The 16,606-nt window shown below is 38.5% G+C and overlaps 1 protein-coding gene across 1 annotated transcript in view; it reads right to left on the reverse strand.

Annotated features, from left to right (window-relative positions):
- Positions 1 to 16,606, reverse strand: part of Spt6 (transcription elongation factor Spt6) — a 430,338-nt gene that overhangs the window by 100,735 nt on the left and 312,997 nt on the right. The window contains exon 5 of the mRNA XM_067782298.1: positions 7,364 to 7,518. Coding sequence (XP_067638399.1) covers positions 7,364 to 7,518 — 155 coding nt within the window. The remainder of the gene's footprint in view (positions 1 to 7,363; positions 7,519 to 16,606) is intronic.

Consider the following 16,606-nt stretch of genomic DNA (forward strand, 5'->3'; position numbering starts at 1 on the left):
AAGACACAAAAGCCCAGATCGAAGACCAGCTTCAGTTGCTTAAACAAGCAAATGCCCCCGCTCCCTCTACCGTCACAACAGGTCCACCCGAGAACTCCGGTATTTCGCTAAAAATCCCACCCTGCGATACCGAAATATTTTATGGTGGTTATGAAAAATGGCCCTCATTTCGTGACATGTTCACAGCCGTTTATATTAACCATCCCAAACTCTCCCAAGCGCAAAAATTGTATCACCTCAGATACAAAACCCAAGGAAAGGCAGCTCAAAAGCCCTAAAGGCCCGATACGAGAACAGACGAGTTCTCGTAGATAACCAAATACGGGCCCTGATGAACTTAAAAACTATCACTAACGAAAACAGTGAAGACATTCAAAGGTTGCAATCGTCGGTAAATAATTGCCTTCAAATTCTCGCCACGCAACAAGTCTCCACAGATAACTGGGACCCCATACTTATTTATCTCGTGACCTCTAAACTCCCAGAAAATACAGTCACGTTGTGGGAGCAATCTCTAACCTCAAGAAGAGAACTTCCCAACTGGTCCCAAATGGACCAGTTCCTCACAACGCGTTACGAAGTGGTAGAAAGAGTTGATCAATGGCGCCCAAGTAAAAGTAAATTCACTCCTCCTCAAACTAGGCCGCCATTTAAACCCCAACAGTCACATGCGTTTCCAAATAAACCGACCTCCCACACCCAGTCCCATGTGACAGAGCAGCGGACAATGTACAAGTGCGCTATGTGTAAAACCTCATCTCACCCCCTTATAAGTTGCTTCAAATTTAAGAAGCTGTCGACCTCTGATCGCAGAAGGTTTGTGAGAGAAAACAATATGTGTTTCAATTGCCTCTCTCAGTCACACATATTGAAAGACTGTTCCAGTACTCAAACTTGCAATCAATGTCAAGATCGGCACAACTCAGTTCTTCACGAAGACACATCTCAAGTGCCGAAAAGACAACCCTCACGATTGCAAAGGACAGCCTCACAAGCCACGACCACGAATTCCACAGTCTCACCCGGCAATACTCCCGATCAAGCCAATGCTCTGGATGAAAGCCCTTCATGCTCGCAGAAAAGCCAAGTGCAATCGTTTTATTCCGAAAACGATTGTGAAATAATTTTACCCACGGCTATCGTTCCCGTAGAGCATAAAGGAGAAATTTTTAAACTACGAGCTCTTGTGGATCAGGGATCTGAACGAACCTTTATCTCTACCAGAGCCCAAGACAGACTCAAACTCCCATTCAAACCCTCTAGATTTGAAATATCAGGGATGGGCGGCAAGGTAGTTCAGACCTCAAACAAATTGTGCTCTCTGACTTTGGTATCCCCCGATTTCAAAACCAGAATAAGTGCAGAGGCAATAGTATTACCCCGGCTAACAAAAATGCTCCCCTCGCTTAAGCTCACTAGCGAGCTCCAAGCAAAATGGGCACACCTCAACCTCGCAGACTCGAACTGTCACTCCCCCTCGCAAATAGATCTCGTCCTAGGCAGTGATGTAATACCGCAAATCATCCAAAATGGCGTTGAGAAACTTTCCCCCCATCTTCTAGCGCAGAAAACCATTTTTGGATGGATTCTGAGCGGTAGAGCTCCTGTGTTGGTAAACGCTTTCTGCATGCAAGTGTCAGAAGTGTCCAACGAAGATCTTAACTCTTTATTGCGTAAATTCTGGGAATTGGAGGAAGTTCCCACCAAACCCCAAATAATCCCAGAAGACGAGTTTTGCGAAAATTTCTATGCAGCCACAACCTCACGCGATGATAACGGTCGTTATATCGTAAGGCTGCCGTTTAAACCCAGCTTCCCAGAGTCAATCTCATTATCCCACTCTCGGTCTTCAGCTCTAAGCCAGTTTCTTGGAATGGAGAGAAGTCTGCAGAAGAAAGGGGATTTAAAGACTCAATATGATAGTGTTCTAGAAGAATACCTCACCCTCGATCATATGGAGGAAACCGGCTCCTATGAAAAATTTGACGGAGGAAAATGCCTCTCATTTTATCTTCCTCATCACGAAGTTGTCAAACCCGAGAAAAAGACATCAAAGGTGCGGGTCGTGTTTAACGCTTCAAAGAAGTCGGCATCTGGACATGCGCTCAACGACGTTCTTTATACCGGCCCTACTCTCCAGCCCGATCTGATGCTTCTGATTCTCAAGTGGCGTACCTACCAATTTGTTTTTAACGGAGACGTAGAAAAAATGTACCGTCAAATCATAATGCATGAAGACGACAGAGACTATCAGAGGATCGTCTTTCGCTCATCTCCGAGCGACCCCATAAAAGACTATCGTCTGAAAACAGTCACATTTGGTGTGAACTGTGCCCCCTACCTCGCCATACGTACTCTTCACCAACTGGCCAAAGATGTAAAGGAAACTTTCCCCAAAGCCGTCCCTGTTTTGACGAAAGAAACATATGTAGATGACATTCTCTCTGGCAGCCATGAAATTCTCTCTGCTGAAACATCTCTCTCCCAAGTCATCCCAGTGTTAGCGTCAGCAGGATTTCCATTACGGAAAATAACGGCCAATCATCCCAGTATAATAAAAAACATCAAAGAAGAGGACTTGCTAGATACCAATCTTTTGGAATTCGAGAAAGCAAGCAACACCAAAACTCTCGGCATACAGTGGAACGCTCTGACCGACACGTTTTCGTATACAGTGGACTCAATACCCCTCTCGTCCGCTAATACAAAACGACAAATTCTCTCCTCGGTCGCAAAACTTTTTGACCCCGCAGGGTGGCTTACGCCGATTATGATTCAGGCCAAGATTTTACTCCAAGAGCTACGGATAGACGGAACTGGCTGGGATGAACCAGTGAAGCCCCTCCGCTTCATTAAATGGACGCAGTTCGCAAAAAATTTACCCAACATCTCAGATATAAAGATACCTCGATGGGTTGACTACATGCCGAACCAGCAGGTTGAACTGCATGGTTTCTGCGATGCGTCAGAAAAGGCATATTGCGCCACTATATATCTGCGAACAACCCACGGTGCCACCACATCGTCACACCTTCTGGTCGCTAAAGGCAAGGTTGCCCCTCTTCGCACTACCAGTCTTCCAAGACTAGAACTATGTGCAGCTCTACTCCTTGCCCGACTAATCGCCGTCGTATAATCCCATCTCGAGCTCTCTCTTACAAATCTTTACATGTGGTCTGACTCGGAAATTGTGTTAGCATGGCTCGAAAAGCCTCCCCACGCTTGGAAAACTTTCGTATCCAATCGAACAGCTGAAATTATGGATCTCGTCGGAAGCGCCTCCTGGAAGCATGTAGGCAGTCGCGACAATCCAGCAGACATGGGCACTAGAGGATGCAAACCCATGGACTTGGCAAATTCTTCGCTGTGGTGGAATGGCCCTGCGTGGCTGACCCAGCCCCCCGAAGCTTGGCCAAACCCATCTACCCGCAGCATCAACCCGCCTGAAATGCGCCGAGTCGAAGCACTCTACTCAGCTGAAGATGACCCCGATGTATTGGATCGATTTTCCGCTTTTCCTCGCGCCCTCAGGGTCATGGCATATGCCTTCAGGTTCATTAGTAATCTCAAGGACCGAATTCGAGGCATTAAACCCGCTTACACTCCCTCTCTGTCTCATGAAGATCTCCGCAAAGCGAAAAATAAACTTGTGACGTTAACGCAAACCCGATGTTTTCCTCGCGAAAGAGAATGCTTAGGAAATGCAAAACCCATTGATAAAAGAAGCTCTCTACTAACCCTCAACCCATACCTCGATGAAAACGGGCTCCTCAGGGTTCATGGTAGACTAGTTCATTCGACGTTGACTTACAATGAAAAACATCCCGTTATTATCCCAGAAAAATCAAGATTCGCTGTCCTCTATATACAGTACCTCCATGAACTTCTTCTCCACGCCGAAATACGTCTCACGCAGCAATGCCTCAGACAGGATCTCTATATTCCACGACTTAAACCCCTCATAAAGAGATGCATACATCAGTGCAAAACTTGTACCCTCCACAAGCAGCAAATGCGATCGCAAATCATGGCGGCTTTGCCCCCGGAACGATGCACATATGCTCCGCCTTTCACCACTACCGGTGTCGACTTTGCGGGGCCTTTTCAAATAAAAGCCTCCTTGCTAAGGTCTCACACCTTACTTAAAGGATACGTGGCCGTTTTTGTCTGTTTCGTGACAAAAGCTGTCCACCTTGAGCTGTGCTCGGACCTAACAACAAATGCCTTTCTCGCAGCATTCGCTCGCTTCGTCGGACGTCGTGGATATCCTGCCACAATGATGAGTGACAACGGCAAAACGTTTATTGGAGCTAAAAGAGCGACGGAAAAAGAGTTCGTTGACTTCATGAAAACTGCCTCTCAAGAAGTAATCGCAAAATACTCTCCCCAGGGCATTAATTGGAAATTCATTCCACCCGGAGCTCCCCACATGGGCGGCTTGTGGGAGTCTGCAGTGAAGAGTTTCAAACTGCACTTCAAGAGGACTGCAGGAGCCCACAAGTTCACATTTGAAGAATTTACCACCCTCTTGGTAAGAATTGAAGCCGTATTAAACTCTCGTCCTATCTCATCTTTATCCCAAGATCCCACAGAGTTTACCGCGCTGACCCCCGGCCACTTTCTCCGAGGTAGCCCCCTCCTCGCTATCCCTGAAGTGGATCACGCGGACTTATCTCTTATAAACCGATGGGACAGGGTAAAAAGTTTACATCAGCAATTCAGCAAAAGGTGGAAGGAAGACTACCTAAAGGATCTCCAGAAAAGGCAGAAGTGGAAAAATCCACAACCCCAACCCAAGGTCGGTGAGTGTGTCTGCATTCACGACGACTCACTTCCCCCGACTGAATGGCGCCTTGGACGTATTGAAAAAGTATATCCCGGACCTGACGGCCATATACGTGTTGTTGACGTTCGTACTCAAACCGGCACCCTCACACGACCACTTGTCAAGCTCTGTTTCCTCCCTCAGATTGAAAGCCCACCCTCTCGGGCAAACCCGGAGAATTCGTAGCTACTCTCAAACCACCTCTGACCACTCTTACCACATCACCGTCTCCAATAGTCGTATTTCGCAACATAATGCCAACTGAAACTCCCTGCCTTAACATTTCTCTCACCTAAAAGGCATTTATAACTGTACTTCCAGATCGCTATGGATCGCGCTCAACCGGCATCCCGGAGGTCATTGAGATCGGAGATCATCGTTCCGAACCACGCCGGCGAGTCCCGAATCTCGCCACTGCTAGTGGACTATAGACGATGCCGGATTTGCACACGTCAGCACGCCCTCCGAAATTGTGCTATATTTAAGAAAATGACGCCGCCACAACGATGGATACTCGCGAGGGCGCATAAATTCTGTTTGAATTGTTTGGCGCTATCGCATGCAACAGATGAATGCAGTTCGTATGATCGCTGTCGAACTTGCGGATTAAGGCACCACTCTCTGCTGCATCGGCGGGATGCAACCCCGAGCATCCCACGTTATACCCAGGCACCCCGGCCTGGTCGCCAAGTAGTACCACCTCAGGTACCCTCTGCCCCCACCGTGCGACCCCGTTCTCGCCCAGCTGTCTCTCGTTCTCGTCCAGCTACCGACGCACCATCGCCAGCATCTACTGCCGCTCGACGCACCATTCGGTGCACTGCTCAAGGGCTGCAGACTGCCACTTTCAGGGGAAAGGTGTCAGACCTCCTCGTACGCGATGCTTTACGGACTCTTCAAGAGCTGCAAGAGGCTCTAGCCGCTGAACGCGCCTAGGGCGGGGACGATGTTTGAGCGACTGTCGTAGTCGCCAACAGCCAACCCTTCTATTTAATAGAACTTAGGCTTAAGAAAACCTAAACATGAATTTAAATGAATTTAGCTGAATTTTATATTGAAGTTTTTTACATATGTACCTTTTACGTATAAGTATGCATCGTGAATTATTTGCATGTACAAATACGTATATTCTATATTACGTACATATTCCTTATTAACGTTAAGTATTTGAGACGTTTGTATTGTACGCTAACACGCCAGCGTATTTCACCTCTCTGGCAACCCCAACAATGGGTTGACAGATGTGACTATCTACACATACATATATTTATTATTGTTTTTTTTTACTTTTTACTTTTTATTATACTTAACTCGAAATTCTTTTACCAGCGCGGTTGTGACTTTTGCTAATAAAAATTTCATAAAGAAAATTGTAAACTCTGTTGTTGAACTAGTAAAAGTGAATTTACACGTTGTAATTTTAAAGTTTGCAAATAAGGAATAAAGACTAATTTATTATTGTGAAACAATAATATAGTTTTGTGTTTGCCAAAGGCGCTAAACGTTAGTGCAAATTGTTGGAGTATAGTGTCTAGCCACGATCCCACTATCACTGCTACAACAACAACCATTCCACCATTGTGAAACTACCAACAGTTGCCACCATCAACTCCATCATCATCAAACCGACATCATATCACCACCACGTCCTCGCCATCGCCGCCGCATCCACAGCAGCCACATACACCAAAAGGAAGGTAAAATTTATCCTGCCAACCCCCGAAACACCCCTCTTAAAATGGTGCGTGTCAACAATACATCGCAACTGATTCAGCTTTATGTTATACACTATGACCATCAGAGGGTTGTGTCCCCGCTTTTCGGTACACCAAGTGCTGTGGCTAGTTATTTAACCATTGCAGATAGATGGGTCTCCTAAGCATTATCTAAGCGATGATAAGCTTTTTTTTACGCGTAAACGTAAACGTATACGCGTGTAAAAAAACACAGCTATTAATTAATTTCAATGCATTTCGGTCCACATCTTCCTTCAGTCCATTTATCCTCGAATCTCCATTTTATTGTAATTGGAAAATCCTCACGCTTACAAGTTTACCGTAGAGTAATAATACATTCTTATTTACCACTTCCACATATTTATTTTTACCCAGGTACAGTTTCTTTTTTTTGCTCTTGTTCTTTAATTCGCTATACAGCAAAAACTATGAAACCCCACGGTGAAAAAGTTAATAGAAAACGCAGGATAGACCAAACTTTCTAACAGCGATTTACCGATAATGATCCGACTCATACACTTTGAGATTAAGTGTGTGCGCATTCTTTTCGGAACATTCCTTACATACAACTTTTACCTGTCGATCGGAATCCTGTTATCCACAAAAGTCCTTATCCTACACAAGAGTATTAAAACACCATCAGCACCACTTTTTATAGGTGTGCTGATAGACGGTTTGATTTTTTCGTTTTTAAATAAAATTACGACCACTTGCAGCCAGGACAATAATTATCTTGCAAAAGTGAAAGTGAAAGCCATTTTAGGCCATAAGAAGTGACTTTTTTTCGAACTAGTTTACTCACGCATCGGTAAAAATTGGCTTCCGCCTCTTTTTTTTCTGGGCAATCGGTCGTCCTTCATCGTCAACAATGAAATCATCTGCATCTGAATCTGATTCCTCTTCCTCTTCATAAGTTTCATGATCCTTGTTGCTGCGTTCGGATCGCCTTTCCATGTTCTGCAATTTAAAATATAACATAGAGTAAATACACCGATTAAATAAAAATATTTTTGACATTTATGTTGTAGTAATTTAATTTGATATAATACTACCGAAGGTAATTTTTGATTTCTTGAAATATTAAGCTCCTAAGAAATTTTCAATAGGACCGGAGGGAAGTAAATTTAAATGCCCCTCTCGGCCATCTGGGCTTACCTGGGAATTGATACCCCTTTTCTCGTAGATCTTGAAGATCTATAGTTATGGGTAAAACCCCCGTTTTTCGTACTTTTGGACTCTTATGAGCCTATAACTTTGTTGGCTATAAACTTATTTTTCATAAAATGTTTAAGAACTCAGTCAGTTTTCAATATATTAGCCGTGTTTTTTTTACACGCGTATAAGTTTACGTTTGCGCGTAAAAAAAAAACGCTTATCCTAGCTTAGATAATGCTTAAGAAACTCGTCTAGCGGCAGTGGTTAAATAACTAGCTACAGCACAGGGTGTACCGAAAAGCGGAGACACAACCCTCTGTTGGCAAACTATATATAAGAATAAGTGCACATTTTTGGTGTTACTTTATAACTTGAGACCGACTCCACCAAATTCAACCAAATTTCTACGGTAAATTTGGCCTATCATTTAGATGGTTTCTGTAAAGTTTGATTGAATTTGGTCGAGCGGTTCATGAGATATATCACACCAAGCTACGGCTACGTTTCATACCAATAGATGGTGCTTATTTGCATATCTGCGTTATTTCATGAAATGGAATAGGTGACGTTTCTAGAATTATAATTTGACGTTCGTCATTTCTCAAGTGAAAACCAAACGAAAAAAACGAAGTCATTTTCTTTTCTATTTTATAAAAACTGTGAAAAAAAAAATAAATGAACTGGATTTAAGTAAGAGGAGTTAAAAATTGGATCAGTAGTTCCAATTCACAAAAGTGGAAGCAAGGAAGTATGTTCAAATTATAGACCTATAACGAAGTTAAGTACAATGGACAAAGTATTTGAAAGTATTTTATTAAACAGATTGAAAGAATTCATTAAAATTAATGACATAATTAGCGATAATCAGTTTGGATTTACAGAAAACTCAAGTACTTTGTCCGCATGCATCACTTGTACAGAATTTCTATATGAAAATTTAGATAGAAAAAAATACGTTGCTATGCTGGCGATTGATTTTAGCAAAGCGCTTGACTCAGTAAATCTTTACATCATGATACAAAAGCTTAGAGAGTTTGGAGTTTATGGCACTGCTATTTTAGTTTATAGTTTTTTAATTGATAAAAAGCAATTAGTCCAAATAAAAGATACAAAAAGTCTACTTAAACTATTAAAACTGGTGTTCCACAAGGATTAAAATTAGCTGCAACACTATTTGTAATATACATCAACAATATATTTAAACTCGAGTTAAATGGAAAACCGCAATTTTATGCCGATGACGGGACATTCTTGTATGTTACTGATACTCTAGACGAACTATTAGTCAATATCCAAACGGATATAAAGAAACTTCCAATATGGTTTGAAAGTAATTGGCTGAAAATGGATATCTCGAAAACAAATTTTATAATATTTAACAACTATAAAAATATTCCCGGTATGAACGATCTGAAGGGAATTCATCTAGATGGTAGTTTTATTACGAGGGTCGAGAGTCTAAAATACCTTGGCAAATCTAAATTGGCGAGAACACATAAACAAGCTGAAAATGAAATTAATACCATTGAATTTCTCGATATATAGAAATCGGAAATTAATTCCAAAAAGATAACTATGGCTTCTATACAACTCTTTGTTCATGTCATATATTAACTATTTGAATCCAATATGGAATGTTTGCTCAGAGCAACTTATAAATGAATTACAAAGAACACAAAATAAAGAAATTAAAAACATTTTAAATTTACCGCGGAGAACATCAAGTGAGCTGTCATATTGTAATAGGCTAGATATTCGCAAATATTGCATCTCTAAGACGCTAATAGCGTTCTATAAAATAAAAAATAATTTAATTAAACATAATTTGAACATACAAGAAGAACAAACCCAAGAATATGACCTTAGAACTCGAACAAATATCAAAACACGTCTTTTTCGAACAGAAAGATGACCAAAATCAATAAAACACTATGTTGTAAAATTATTCAACAAACTTCCAGATGAAGTTAAAAATGCAAGAAATCTGCAAAGCTTTAAAACTGGAGTCAAACGCCTACTTCTTGCAAACTATAGTTTTAATATTCAGCTGTAAAATGTAATTGTTAATTTTACTCTTACTTTTACTGATATACGGAAATGGTATTTAAATCATACATTACTTGTAATAAGTTATTTATTTATTTAAATCATACAAATTTAAATCAAAGATTACTTATAATACGTTATTTCACAGCTAAACTAATTTCTTTTCTTTTAATTTATTTTATTTTATTTTTCTTACTGCTGCACTCTCTATGTATCCTCATTAATATTGATGGCAAATGGTTTTACATAAGAGATAAGCTATCTTCTCGCACAAAACATTGTTTTTTTTGAAAATTTTTACAACAATTTCAAATTTTGTTGTCAATAAAGAAAAAAAAAAGAAAAAATTCGGTATATGCTGTGCTTCAATTTGATGAGTAATCTCCCACTAAATTTATTAAGTGTGATTTTGTTGTGTCAAAGAAACAACATTGTAATAGAATTGTGTTGCTTTTCTTCAGAAACAACCATGAATACAATTGAAATAATCTTGGAAATTGCTGACCGACTGCGTTCTGATGAAGATGTCATACATTTCGCTTCGGCAACTTCATTTTTGGCTAGGATTTTGGCAACAAGAATTCAAGAGTATCGAGTTCATCGCATTTTTTACGATGAAGCGCTGATGCATTATTTCGGTCAATATTTTAGATTTCTCGAAATTAAAACCCGTCATTCCGCAAATTTCAACTGGTTCTTTTCAAATGGGCGCTTCCTTACTGAAAATTTACAACATCTCTTCATTACATAACTATCCCAACAAACAACGGTTCGGCGCAACGTGTTAAATTTTCTTTCACGACGTGAAATCACTTATTGGGAAAGCGAATATACAGAATCGTTGACTGTTGTCATTCAACTTGCAAATTTACGACCACCAAATCTGATAGCCATAAGATTTACATATAAAATGTTTCTTCGAAATACGGATCAGGTCAACATTAGAAACATTCGCCTACCTGTTTTCGAATCAATATCGCTACAACTATTTGGTAACCTAACTCATGGATCCCTCGAGTTCAACGAATATATTCACCAGCGTCTCGAAAATTGTTGTTCCTACACACTTACTAACTTTTTTAATATGATGCCTTAAGAATAAAAAAATTAAAAAAAAGTAATGAAGAAATGTATTTATGATGTGTTGTAAAAATTCATCTGCATCTGATCGAGTTTTCTTAAACAAGAGTATGAACAATGAACATGGCTGCCTTTTTGGCAATACGGATTTTTCAGATACAATGGAAAGAGATACGCCACAACACAGCATATCTGTCACATCGTACTTTCGGTGTATATTGACATTAGGTCATTTTGTTATGAACTATGGAGAATCAACACGTGTGTTCAATATTTATGTAGATTTCGATTCATAATTGAGTATTTCTTCATTTTCAATTGAATTCATATCAATACTTATAATACACACTAGCGGGACCCCGGTGTGCTTCGCTACACCAATAGAAATATTGGAAAAAGAATCAAATATCATAGAATTTTTTTAATCTTTATTTCAATTCTTAATTATGATACACTACATTTTTCGTTTTCCCATCTGAGATATGAATAAACAAACAATTTGGAATGCCTACTCTGGAACAGGCAACGTATAGCTGTCCGTGCGAAAAGCTCGGTTCCTCCAAATTCAATCCGCATACTCGAAGCGTTTGTCCTTGCGCCTTGTTGACTGACATAGCAAATGACAGGCGCACTGGAAATTGCAAACGATTGAATTCAAATGGCATGTCTGTTGGTATCAGTGGGATTCGCGGTATAAGCACAATTTCACCTTTTGCTTTGCCGGTCAGTATTGTTGCTTCAATTAAATTCGTCATCAACTTGTTTACATTGTCTTGTTCCATTACACAATTTTGGTGCATTTAAATTCCGTAATAAAATAACTGATGAGCCGACCTTCAAATTTAAACAATGCGGTGGCATACCAGACGGTTCCAATGAATTCAAAAATTCAACTGGATAATTCACTGCGTCATCTTGATTCATTGCGCTATCCACTGACTTGTATGTTGTCGCCACACCTGGCAATTTTTTCAGAATGTGATGATTGATTTCATTGACATGTACATTTTTTGGTGCCAGTATTGCGCGACCTCTCAACCAATCGTGATTCATGTAATTTTGAACAATATTTGGAAACACTCGTTCAATAAATTCTTCTTTTGATTGGATAATTGTACAAAAATTGTGTGGCAATGTAATCAAACCATTTCTTTTGTCGATTGGAATTTTGCCATTTCCGATCTCTAACAATTGCTTCGAGAGCTGCTCTGCAGACTGATCATTGTGCAACTGAACACGCATGTTTATGTGTAATGTTAATTTTTTCACGTATCGCCACAAAAGGGAAGACTTCAAACATGCATTGATCTCATCTGCCGGTGTTGATCGTGGAATAATGGGCAATGTTTGTCGAAAGTCACCTGACAATAAAATTAAAGCACCACCATAAAGCCTTTGGTTTCCACGTAAATCTTGCATCGTTCGATTTAATGCTTCCAATGATTTTTTGTTTGCCATTGTACACTCATCCCATAGAATGACCGCTACTTTTTGCAAAATTTTTGCGATCGCTGAATTTTTGGATATGTTACAGGTTGGAGTTTCAACCACCTGTATATTCAATGGCAATTTTAAAGCTGAATTAGCTGCTCGTCCTCCATCCAATAAAGTTGCAGCAATTCCAGAAGAAGCGAGTGCCAAAGCAATTTTCTGTTGCGATGGAATAGTTGCTAAAATCAATGAAATCACAAATGTTTTTCCGATGCCGCCACGTGCATCCAAAAAATATAATCCACCAGTGTTATCAGAAACAGCTTGCATGATTTTGTCATATATATCCTATTGTTGATTGTTTAATTTGGTGATGTTGGATTGAACAAATGTACGTAAATCGTCACCATCGAACTGTTGTTCACGCTGCAACTCTCGATGAAATAAATCATGCATTGGACGATTTGGTGAAATCAAAGCTAACTGCCCCAATGCTTTATTGGCAATCGCAAGACACATATCTTCAATTCTTATCAAAGCTTCATTGTATATTTCCAATGTAATCAGCAAATCAGGATCCATTGCTCTACGACGCATCCGAATTAAAATATCTTCAGTCATGTAATCTTTATATTTATTCCACAATTCAATTGGATTCGATAGTATGCATGTTGATATTATAATCGAAAATAGCATTCGTATTTGCTGTGGATGAGAAGAAATCGATGCATCGTGAAGTGTTGCGTCCCAATGAGTGTCATCTTCTAACAAATACAAGAGCTGACATGCTTCGCGATATGTCTGACAAAAATGACCGCGAACTGTTCTTAAATCCTGAAATGATTTTGGTCCTCGAACGTTTACCAACATTCGCAAATAGAAACATTCAGCATTGTTGGGATGTACCGTATACATCCTGCCCAAGGCATCTGTTTGGAAAATACCTGGATGACCATCAACTGGTGTTCCTTGTTTACGCCGTTGAAATTTTTCCGATGATGCATTCCAGGTGTAATATTGCGGTATATCAACATATATCAAATTTGTTTATGTTTATTTTTAATTTATTTAGTCTATGATCAAAAATAATCTTATAGACTAGAAACAAAAGTAATTAAAAACTAAATAAACAACTTATAACTACACAAAAACGTGAAAATATGAATAGCATAAGCAACAAAAAAATACAACTAGATATTGCAAGTTAAAATGAGAGATTTACTTCCAGAACATTAAAAGACACCTTCGCTAAGAGAGCCGAGCAATCCAGAGAGCCAGCGATTAGATCATAGACAAACATTAGCAGATGTAATACCCTTCTGGATTCGAGAGGTTGGAGATTTATGAGTAAGCAGCGCGAGTAATAGGATGGAATTGGGTCATCAAATCTGAGTGAATTTAAACAAAAACGAATAAATTTTCTTTGAACCCTTTCAATTATAGCAGCATAGCAGTTATAGATAGGATTCCATACAACTGAGGCATATTCAAGTTTTGCACGAACAAGAGAGGTATAAAGAGCCTTCCTGGTATAGGGATCCCTAAAGTAAAGGGTTTCTGTAAGCCTTGGGAGCATATAAGAGATGTGATTGACGAAAGAAAAAGTGGTATCAAGAACAACACCTAAGTCAATAAATTCATTGACAGAAGCCAGTCGAGCACCTGAGATATCATAGAGGGTAGAATGTATGGTAGACGATTTAGAAAAAGACAAATGAAAACATTTATTAACATTAAGAAAGATATTATTGGCCTTACACCATTCGATAAGATTATTTAGGTCATTTTGTAGGAGTACGGAATCCGACGGACCATTAATTCTATGAAATAACTTAAGATCATCTGCATACAGAAGGAAAGAGGACGATAAAAAGCAGGAACCAATATCATTTATAAAAAGCACAAACAGCAGAGGCCCGAGAATACTATCGTGAGGAACTCCGGACGTTGCATAAAAAGGGTGGGACTTACAGCCCTCAATTTCGACACACAGAGACCGGTTCGACAGATACGATTTTAGCCAAGATAAGACAGAATGAAATCCTATACACTCAAGTTTAGACAATAAGATTTAGTGTGAAACTTTATCGAAAGCCTTTGAGAAATCAGTATATATGGTATCCACCTGTGTAAAAGGTTTGAAATAAAAAAAGACTGCGTTGTGAGTGATCAAAGCTCAATGCTTAATTGCTCTTTTATTCAAATGTTGTCAGCTTATTTATACAAAATTATTCTAACATATTCTTACATACATATTTACATTTAAGCATACATACTTACATACCTACATACAACTTGATACAAAATATGTACCTACACACCTGTGTTGAGTTGTGACTTCTGTGGGAAATGCAACGTTCGCAAATTCGCTTGAATGCAAATTTGTTTGGTTGTGTGTTGTACACACACCTGTATTAAATCGTGTGAATGGCTATGTCAGCAAGAATTGAAAATGCTTTTTTATGTGTTGATGAACATTTAGACTATTTTTGTTACAGGGTAGCTGATTTAAATATTTGGCAATAAATTGTTGGCTGTTTACACTACATCTCCCTTTTTTTTGTTTAGAATGCTTATGCATTATTGTTTCTGTCGATCTTTTCTACTCTAATGGGCCCTTTATATCTATTATCTAACTTATATCCTGATTCATTTTTTACTAACACTACATCTCCTATATTTATTTTCTTATAGTGAATATTTTTATCATAACTAATATTTTGTTTTTCTTTAGCCTGTTTTACTAATTTATATGCACTATCTTGAGCTATTTGTAACCTATACTTAATTTCTTTGTCGTAAGCCTCATAATTGTATAATGGGCTTACTGTGTTTTCTCTTAAAAATTCGTATGTCTGGGGTTTTTTGGCAAATACTAATTCGTATGGACAATAATAATGAACCGTATATGGGGTAGTATTGTAACAATACGCAAAATATTTAAGATATTCATCCCAATCATTTTTGTCAATGGATATGTAGGAACGTACGTATTCATTGAATGTTCTATGACTACGTTCAACTGTGCCTAAAGTTTGATGGTGGTAAGGTGTTGACGTTTTATGGTTTATTTTTAGAAGTTTGCATAATTCTTCAAATAAGCTATTTTTATATTCGCTTCCCATATCTGTTATAATTGTCTTCGTGCAACCATAAACTGGGATAAAATTTTCGAATATCGCTTTGGCTATTGTTTTTATTGGTATATCGCTTTTTTAGGAATTTATTATGGGTTGAGTAGAGTTTCAGAAACAAGCTGATGCAACTGACTACGCAGATTATTAGAAGCATGATTTTTATAGTATCTAGTGCCTCAGTATGATCTACTACTTGGACTGAGTTTACAACGTTTGCCGTTGGTTTTTCTATTTTTAATTCTTGGCTTCCCATCGTAAAAAAATATGAAGACAAAAAAAAATTTTTTTTTCTTTTTTTTCTTTTATTAAAAAAAAAATTTTCAATATATTAATCTGCTCTTCCCATAAATTTGACTTCGTACCTATATAATTCTTCGGGTGTTGTTGCTGGTGGGTTTCTTATATTCCATATTGTTGGTTCCCGAGGCATATCAATAAGTTTCCACCATTTTTTCAACCATACTAGAGTTTTTTCCTCATCTGAAATTTTAATTTCATTTTTAAGGTCCTCAAGTGGGCCTTTTACATAACTTTTAATTTTTCTTGATCTTTCCATAATTTTAAAATCAATAGTTTTACAAAATTGTATTTTATTTTTATTTTTTTTTTTCAACACCCTAGTGTTTACATTGTTGGGTTTGGTTTTTATTTTGGTAATTATTTTTCTTAATTCCTTGATTTCTTGTTTTGGTTTAATTTTTTCTGCCTGATTTGTGCTTAAATTAATTTTTTCATAAATCTTGGCTATTGTTTTTCGAATGGCAAATTGCTTTCTCCTCTTTTTCTTTTCAATTTTATCGATTTTGGAACTTTAGGTTCCTCAATTTTTTTTGAATCTTATTTCTCTGTCTATATTCCTCGATTGTTATTGGCTTAGGGCCTTGCTTGGGTATTTCAGGTGTTTTGTTTTCACCTTCTTGGAACTTCAGATTTAGTTTAACTAATCTTTCAAAAATTTGATCAAATTGGCTTTGACTTTGTATGTCCTCTTCTTGGAACATATCTCAAAATTTGGCAAAAAAAAGATTTTTACAGCAGAAATGTGAATTTTTGCTTGTCAACAGGCAGCCGTTAGGTTGCCCGAATATTTTTCCTGCTTAGAAGTTATGTGTAAAATGTTAAAACTATTTCGAAATTAAGGTAATTATATTTATTATATTTATACTTATTATGCTACCAGTCTTGTTGTTTATTCA

The sequence above is a fragment of the Eurosta solidaginis genome, chromosome 4, assembly GCF_040869045.1.
Source record: "Eurosta solidaginis isolate ZX-2024a chromosome 4, ASM4086904v1, whole genome shotgun sequence".
Lineage (NCBI taxonomy): Eukaryota > Metazoa > Arthropoda > Insecta > Diptera > Tephritidae > Eurosta > Eurosta solidaginis.